The 9,117-nt window shown below is 32.2% G+C and overlaps 1 protein-coding gene across 1 annotated transcript; it reads right to left on the reverse strand.

Moving 5' to 3' along the window:
• Positions 1-4,238: 4,238 nt before the first annotated feature.
• Positions 4,239-8,668, reverse strand: HELRODRAFT_183179 (hypothetical protein; the record flags this gene model as incomplete). Its single annotated transcript, XM_009012216.1, has 10 exons — positions 4,239-4,366; positions 4,805-4,960; positions 5,213-5,353; positions 5,816-5,968; positions 6,317-6,469; positions 6,597-6,749; positions 6,935-7,097; positions 7,498-7,645; positions 8,040-8,192; positions 8,544-8,668. 10 exons carry the CDS (start codon positions 8,666-8,668, stop codon positions 4,239-4,241), a joined length of 1,473 nt encoding a protein of 490 aa, XP_009010464.1.
• Positions 8,669-9,117: the final 449 nt, after the last annotated feature.

The raw sequence follows: 9,117 nt of genomic DNA on the forward strand, positions 1-9,117 counted from the left end.
GTGCGCATATATGTCTCGTAACACACCGACAAATAGGTTTATTTTGGGCAGTCATTGCCCACAGCGGTTCGGCTACATCCTTTTATAGCCACTACACAAGCGATTCAATGGATTTCCATCACTATCTGAACGAATTCGCCACTCTGGTTAACTGCAGTGGAAAAGTCGCAAACGAGTCGCTTAGTGCTGATTTAGCCGGTGCCTCTAACGCGACTACAGGCGCCAACTTGACGCTTGTCTATGTTGTCAGGAACTCCAACGAAACTGAAGATGTCAATATTAACGTGACTGCCATTAAGAAGTGTCTGAAGACCGTTCCTTATGAAAATCTAGTGAAGAAATGTTCAGAAGTTTGTGTTTGTTTGTGTCTTGCGTCTTTTGTGTGTGTGTTTGTTTGTTTGTTTGTGTGTTTATTTTTGTGTGTTTTCTTCAATTTTCATCCACTTATTGGTAATACTTTTGTGTGCATATACAACTCTATGTACATATAGCTATAAATAGATGAAAACGCGTACGCAATAAATTCATTCATTCATTCTTTCATTCATTCATTCATTCATTATCTCATCTTTCATTCATTCATTGTTTATTTCGTTTTTTCTTCCGTCACTCATTCATCATTAACTATCTATTCATTCATCTGTATCTCCAAACGAGCAGATTTCATTGAATACCTATCTCGGGACGAAATTTAGACCAATAGTCGGTTTCGAACCGTTGCTTGAGCAGCCTATAGACGCCATTGAGGCAGGAAGGTACCACAAAGTCCCCTACTATACTGGGGTTGTGGAAAAAGAGTTAGGTTAGTAGGACTAAGGAATATTTTAAAATGATTTTCATTATTTTATTGGTTAGATGAGGTCAAGATGCATATACATAAATTCAAAATTCAGTTATTACTTATTCTTGAGATTGTTTATTCGTCTGTTCATTTGTTAATTCATTTATTCATTCGTTCATTCATTCATTCATTCATTCATTCGTTCATTCATTCATTCATTCATTCATTCATTAATTCATTCATTCATTCATTCATTCATTCGTTCATTCATTTATTCATTCATTCATTCATTCATTCGTTCATTCATTTATTCATTCATTCATTCATTTATTCATTCACAGATTTTTACATTGATAAGTTGATGCCGCACTGTTTGTTTTTCATTCACAAGTCAACGCTGGAAATGATGGATAGGTAATTCATTCATTCATTCATTCATTCATTCATTCATTCATTCATTCATTCATTCATTCATTCATTCATTCATTCATTCATTCATTCATTCATTCATTCATTCATTCATTCATTCATTCATTCATTCATTCATTCATTCATTCATTCATTCATTCATTCATTCATTCATTCATTCATTCATTCATTCATTCATTCATTCATTCATTCATTCATTCATTCATTCATTCATTCATTCATTCATTCATTCATTCATTCATTCATTCATTCATTCATTCATTCATTCATTTATTCATTCATTCATTCGTTCGTTCGTTCGTTCATTCATTCATTCATTCATTCATTCATTCATTCATTCATTCATTCATTTATTCATTCATTCATTCGTTCGTTCGTTCATTCATTCATTCATTCATTCATTCATTCATTCATTCAATCATTCATTTATTCATTCATTCATTCGTTCGTTCGTTCATTCATTCATTCATTCATTCATTCATTCATTCATTCATTCATTCATTCATTCATTCATTCATTCATTCATACGTTCGTTCGTTCATTCATTCATTCATTCGTTCGTTCGTTCATTCATTCATTAAATCTTTATTTCATTCAATCATTCATTCATTATTTGTTCACCATCCATTCATTCGTCTACTATTTCATTCAACATTTCATTCCCTTTTTCCATCATCTCATTAATCCATCCAATCATCCATACATTCAACCATCTATTCATCCATCCACACACACATCCACTCATCCATCTATCCATCCACACATTTTTTCATCCATCTATCCATCCACTCATCCATCTATCCATCCACACATCCATTCATCCATCCATCCATTCAACCAACCAACTAACCATTTTTTCTATATATAAAAAAAACAGAGCTTTCGAATGTAAGGACAGACACGTGCGTATAGCCCGTAATATCCTAATGCAGTATTATATCGACTGGGAGGAGTCAGATAAATATAGGAAAGCTAAAAGTCTGCAACAAACAATGATCGTTTATAATTACGCCAAGGTACTATTAGCATTAATGCTAAATGTTTCAGATTTCTAACAGTTGTTGCATTTTTAGTTGTATTTATTGTATTCATTTTTTTTAAAATCTATTTTATTCACAAAAAAGTTAAAGAGTCAGCCTAGCAATAAATGCTTGTTTGTTTAGTATTCGTTATGATTTTATATTTCTAACAGTTGTTGTATTTTTAGTTGTATTTATTGTATTCATTTTTTTAAATCAGCATTATTTGTTTAGTATTCATTAATACTAATTACTTCAGATCTCTAAGAGTTTTTTTAGTCTTTATTATTGCTGCTCTGATCTGACATACGCAGAGCCACTTGCAATGTTACATGAATCTCACTAAGCAATCACATAACCCATCCCCCGATTAGCTGCTAAGTGACTTCCAGATGATAGCTCCTCATACGCTGATTGCCAATAGCATGTCGAAAACCAATTCAGATGTATACATGTGGCACTTCAAACATCCCAGAAGCATGCACTCCTTCGATTTGAACTTCTTTTTTGGCGTTCCCTTTGGGAATGATCGCGTTGAATACTACTTCTGGAATTACAATTGGACTAACGTGACATCTGATGATATGAAACTCTCTAAAAAGATGATGAAATTGTGGATATCCATTGCCGAAAGAAGGTTAATTAGATGGATAGATGAGTGAAAAAAAGTTCTCTGTGTGTGTGTGTGTTCGTACGTACGTACGTGTGTGTGTGTGTGTGTGTACGTACGTGTGTGTGTACGTACGTGTGTGTGTGTGTGTGTGTGTGTGTGTGTGTGTGTGTGTGTGTGTGTGTGTGTGTGTGTGTGTGTGTACGTACGTGGTGTGTGTGTGTGAGAAATTGAACGCGAATACGATAGTCAAATACATGAAGTTTTTTTTTTTCATTTTCCAGCAAGCCAAAGCAGATAGACAGCTCGGACTGGCCGAGATTCAACACATCAACTCATCATTACGTAACAATTTCCATGTCGTCCAAATCACCAGTCCACACAAACTTCAAGCGAGACGTCCATTATTTCCACAACCAATTCTTGAAAAGAGTTTTCAATGATATCTGCCATAGTTCAATTTACGGGAAAACCTACGATACTAAATATAATGTTTCCGATTATACGAATACCACAGGGTTTGTCCGAGCTCCCGATACTTATACTGATAATCCTTCGGCATCATGCCAAGTTTAATTTTGAAAAATTGCAAGAGAGGGAATTTTATTCTGAAAACCAAAAAAATTATGATTTTATTTGAGGTGTTTTGAAGTTAATTTTGATATAATTTATAAAAATTTCTACAAAAATTGTGGGATTATTTACACGGCGTACCTGAGGTTATAGGCCTAGTACCTATGTAAATTACATTGTAGATTTTGTTATTATTGAGGTTATTTATTGTTATTAGTGCTATCATTGTTGTTTAGTTATTAGTTAAATCACTGCTTGGCTTAAAAGTCTAATTTAATTTTGATCGAGTTATTTATTTGAAGAATAAAAAGAATTAAACCAAAATAAACGAACGAATATAACACAAAAACGGCATGACATTACACGACTCGCTAATCCATCCAATCATCCATCCATTCAACCATCTATCCATACATCTATCTATCCACACATCCATCCATCCACACATCTATATATCCATTCAACCATCCATCCAACCAACCAAACATTTTTTCCAAACACATTTTTTAACCATGCAGTTTGATTAATGACAATTTAATGACAATTCTATAGCCACAGAAGTGATCTTGAAAACCGACATTCATCTCACATAATGAAAAAATTCACCAAAAAACTAAATTACGTGATACTTCTAAATGACGTACATTGATTGATACCCAATTTCAATGATATATATCTAAATTTTACAATATAGTATGATAGACCGGCCACAATTAAATTAATGATATCTCCAGATATCTGTATTGTAATGATATATATCTATATTAAAAAACAGCACGATAATTATTATTACATGATAATAAAGTTCATAACAAAATATTCCAGTTTATTCATAATTTAGGCACTCCAGACAACATAAGTCTTTGAAGTTGCCAGCACCTGAGCAAAGGCGAGCCAAAGGACCCCTCGACAAATATGATTTGCACATTCTGTCTTTGTTACCGTACTCGCAACCTAAAAATATGTGAGAATAATACTTTTTATTGATTAATTTCCATGTTTTTTTGTCTGTTTTTTGCGTTTTTGGTTCGTACTTCGGGAATTTTTTCAAAAATTTTCAGTATATCGTAATAGTTATATTGTTTGGATTTATTTTTTAGTCTGTTTCTGCTCTTTATTGGTCATAGTTCCAACTATATTTCAATTTCTACAAGTTTTTGGATAGATCATAGGATTGATCTATTTGAAAGGTTCGTTCAAGAGCAAAATTGAACGCTATATAAATGTCCCTATAATCGTTATAAATATAACCGAAATTAATTCTAATTATTAAAATTTTACAAGTATAAAACACATTCGATATATAAACTTTTCAAAATTTCAAAATAAAACAGTTAATTAAACTAAAAATTTTATTTTTTGGCAAGGAAAAAATATATTCCATATTAGAACCTGGTTTGGTCACATCTTTAGTCTCAGCACACATCTTGCAGCACCTCTTGGCAAATGAATCGTAGTAGCAAAAATTTGAATTTTTTGCTGAACAATCGACTCGCTCGTCGTTGAATCTCATGTATCCTGGTTTATCCCCATACGGACAGGTGGGATCTCAATGGGTTTATGGGATAATTTCAATTTGAATGGTGAAAATTTTATTGTTTTGCCGCGATTTGTTTGATAATTTAGGGAAAATGTGTAGTTTAGACGCAGTTTGAAGCATTAGAATCATAATTAACGGTATTTTTAACTAAATTTGGTACTATAGACCCGTCAAAAAATGGAATTCAAACAACCATAACTGAAAAATTTTCACAGACTTTTGCGAAAAACCAAAAAAATTATCACAAAATATCCAGAAACCTTTCTTAGCTTCGGCACAGGACTGACAACACTGTTTCTCATACCACTCATAGTAGCAGTAGTCCGTTCGATCCTTGGAACATTCGACGATTTCCCCATCAAAATTCGTTTTAAACGGTTTATCTCCGTATGGGCAGGTTGCTGGTCATAGTTTTAAAATAATATAATAAATGTATTATTTCAATTTTATATTATTATTTGTTGTTGATATTATTATTATTATTATGTCAGTGACGTAATGATGGGTGGTCACAGAGAACCTCAGAGCGTTCGAGCATTGAAAACATTTTAAACTTTAAGGCATGCATCAAATTACTTTATCCAAATATTTTCTATAACAATGTTTCTAATGTATTTCTATATGATTACGTGACTCTCGCTAGTACGAGATTTTTAGTTAAGTTTATTTATGTTGTTTTTTGTATGCAAGTTTTCTATTGCTTACTGCGGTATGTTTGTATGCAGTTGTGAAAATATGGATTAAAGACATTATAAGCAATCAGAGAGGGGGCCTGTCGGCAGGCCCTTTTGCCTCGGGCGATTGTCACCCTCAATAAGCCAATACATTTTGACTTGAAAGAAGAATCATCGAAGTATATTAACCCGATTTTGAATTTGTTCTAGCTTCTGTGCAGGTCAGACAGCACTGTTTCTCGTACCAGTCGTAATAGCACATGTTGGTTCTGTTCTTTGAGCAGCTTATGATTTCACCATCGAAGTTAGTTTTGAATGGCTGGTCGCCGTATGGGCAAGAAGCTGTGTGTATGTGTGTGTGTGTGTGTGTGTGTGTGTGTGTCTGTGTGTGTGTGTGTGTGTGTGTGTATGTGTGTGTGTGTGGGAGTGTGTATGTGGTTAACTTCAAAAATTGAAGTTTTTCTAGTTCTAACTAGACCTACAACAAAATAATTACAAAATTTCTACTCTTATCAAGTAAAAAAGCTCTAACATGATATTTCTTTCACAAAATTTGACAATTATAAGTTTAAAAAATCAACATAACTTTTAAAAACCTGAAAATATTTCAACATTTTTACTTACAAACCTTAAAAAAATTTAATTCCCAAAAATCAAAAATTTTAAATCCAAAAAACGTCTCCAACGAACCAGATTTTGATGTATCCTTGGCCTCTGCGCACGTTTTGCAGCACTTTTGCTCATACCAATCGTAGTAGCACATGCTGATGCTGTCTTTCGAGCATGTGACAGGCGTCCCTTCGAAGTTTACCAAATTCGGTCGGTCCCCAAACTTGCACTTTTCTGAGAAGAATTATTTTCAATTTGAAAAAAATTATTCTCGTTAAACTTGAAAGTTTCAATGCCTATTTCAATTTAAGATTTCAAGAAATATGTAAAAAAATATGAGAAAAATTGATATTAAATAAACCTGGTTTCGAATGGTCTTTAGCCTCAGCGCATGTCTTACAGCATTTTTTCTCAAAATCCTTATAGTAGCAAAATCTCACATTATCCTTCAAACATTCATAATGTTCGCCATTTAATATGAATGGACCGGGTTCGTCCCCAAAGAAACATGAGTCTGTAGGCAATTTTTCGGAAGGTTTTACAAAATAATATTTTGATTTTAAGTTCGGTAAGTTGTATTTTGGATTATTAATAAAAATAACAGGTAGATTTGTTTGTTTTATATAAATTATTTTGTTTTTTTGAAAATTGCTAAAAAATAAACTAATTAATCCGAAAGTAAAAAAAAATCGAGTCTACCCTTATCAGTTTCAGTCATCGGATCGGGAAGACACTGCCTCTTCTGACAGCTCCTGCCAGCTCCACACGTTGTGTTCGGGTAGGCTTTCACTATCAGGGACTCCAAACAATTTACAGAGTCCGGATTTTTGCAATGCATTTTCGTGCAATCGTCCGAACCAATCTAATTTTTATCCAACATTTTTAAAGGTGATGGTGATTATAGAGAAAAAAATACAAACGAAATTAAATGAAAAATAGAAAATTATGTATTGGTACCGTATAATAAATTTAGCTGCAAACAAACTAGAAGAATTATTTAGTTATCTAAAATATTCCACGTTTAACATTTTTATACAAAATTTTGAACTATTTCTAGCGGAGTCAGCGCTGTGGTGTAAAGGTTAACGTGCTTATCACTACTGTTGCACTGACTGCGTTCGATTACAAAGAAATCCAAACTCGTCACATACGTCGGTTTACATGGATCTCATACACAATGTGACAGTTGTAGATACTTATGAGAGTTACCAAAAAGCGAACTGTAAATAGGAAATTAATTAACCAGATAAAATTACACCAACATGGCAGTAGTAAGACGAAGGACCATACTGGAGCTTGCATTGAAGGTGTGGGTCTATGATTCTACCCGGAGACATTTTCAAATATTCCGAAAATGGGTTTCTACTTCTCGGATTATGCTTTCTCAGTAAGCAGTTACCTTTTCGTGATCTCAAAAAATGAAATTTGGTGGAATTAATAAATAAAATTAATTAAATTCAAAAAGTTAATTTAATTTTAGCTAAAAACGACGATTCTTTTTGATTCTAAGTCATAATTCATTAATGGATTATTCAAATTTGAATTATTTTTCAATCGACCATTTACAAATTTTTAGTTGAAAAATAATCTTTTTCAAAATTGTTGCCACATATCTAAGTAAAATTTATCCCGATATTTTTGAAAAACTGACAACTTCAACTTTATAAATGAAATAAACATCTTTTATACTATGCTTATAATTAACTCAGTGAATAACGGATGTAAAAATTATCACAAAATTTCCCAAATTCCCACTTAATCCATTAACTCTTTCCTAATTTCAAACCTAACTCACTAAACTAACCTATCCAAAGAATCAAATAATTCCTCAAAATAATTTTTGGAGCAGCGGGAAAATTTATTTTCATTCTTGGGCGAGTTTTCCGAGACAGCAGCCATGATGAACCCGTCTTCGGCGTTGCATCTGTTTCCATCTCCATCGTGCTCTGCCCCAAGACTAGAAGAAAGGTTAGGATTCAGAAAAAAATGACTTTTTTATTATTTTATTTATAATTTTAGTATTTATTTGTCATAATTATAATTATTATTAGTAGTAGTGGTAGTAGTAGTAGTAGTAGTAGTAGTAATAGTAGTAATAGTAGTAGTAGTAGTAGTAAGAGTAGTAGTAGTAGTAGTAGTAGAAGAAGAAGTAGTAGTGGTGGTAGTAGTAGCAGCAGCAGTAGTAGTCGAAGTAACTGTAACATGTATATTTATCTAAAATGAAGATAATTTATTTGACTGAATAAATTATAATGAATAATAATTCAGTAATAATTAAATAAATAAATAATAATAAGAAGGAACTAACACGTGTCCAAGTTCATGGGCCATCGTGTTTGTAGTAGCAAGTAGGCCTTGACATCTACTGATGAGTGCTCCGTGCTCAGAACATGCTGATTTTAGGCCAGCCAGCCCTTGCTTGTTCTTCCCCATGTTGTAGCTATTTTTTCATTTTATTTATTTATTTCGTTAATAATAATAATTATTATTAGTATTCTTTTTTTCTTTCTTTCTTTCTTTTTATTCTTTCTTTCTTTGTTTTTTTCTTTCTTTGTTTTTTTCTTTCTTTCTTTCTTTCTTTCTTTCTTTCTTTCTTAACAAGTTTTCAAATCATATTTATACCGTTAATAATAATAATTATTATTAGTATTCTTTTTTTCTTTCTTTTTTTTCTTTCTTTCTATTTATATATATATATATATATATATATATATATATATATATATATATATATATTTAACCTCAAGAATGTTACTAGGTGAAATATTATTTATAATATTATTTGTGAAATTGGATTCTGAATCGATGAAAGTATCAATCAACAAGCTGCTTTCAATGTTTTTAAATTGGTTTTTTATTTGAAACATTACCAACAAAATCGT

Source organism: Helobdella robusta, assembly GCF_000326865.2.
Source record: "Helobdella robusta unplaced genomic scaffold HELROscaffold_101, whole genome shotgun sequence".
NCBI lineage: Eukaryota > Metazoa > Annelida > Clitellata > Rhynchobdellida > Glossiphoniidae > Helobdella > Helobdella robusta.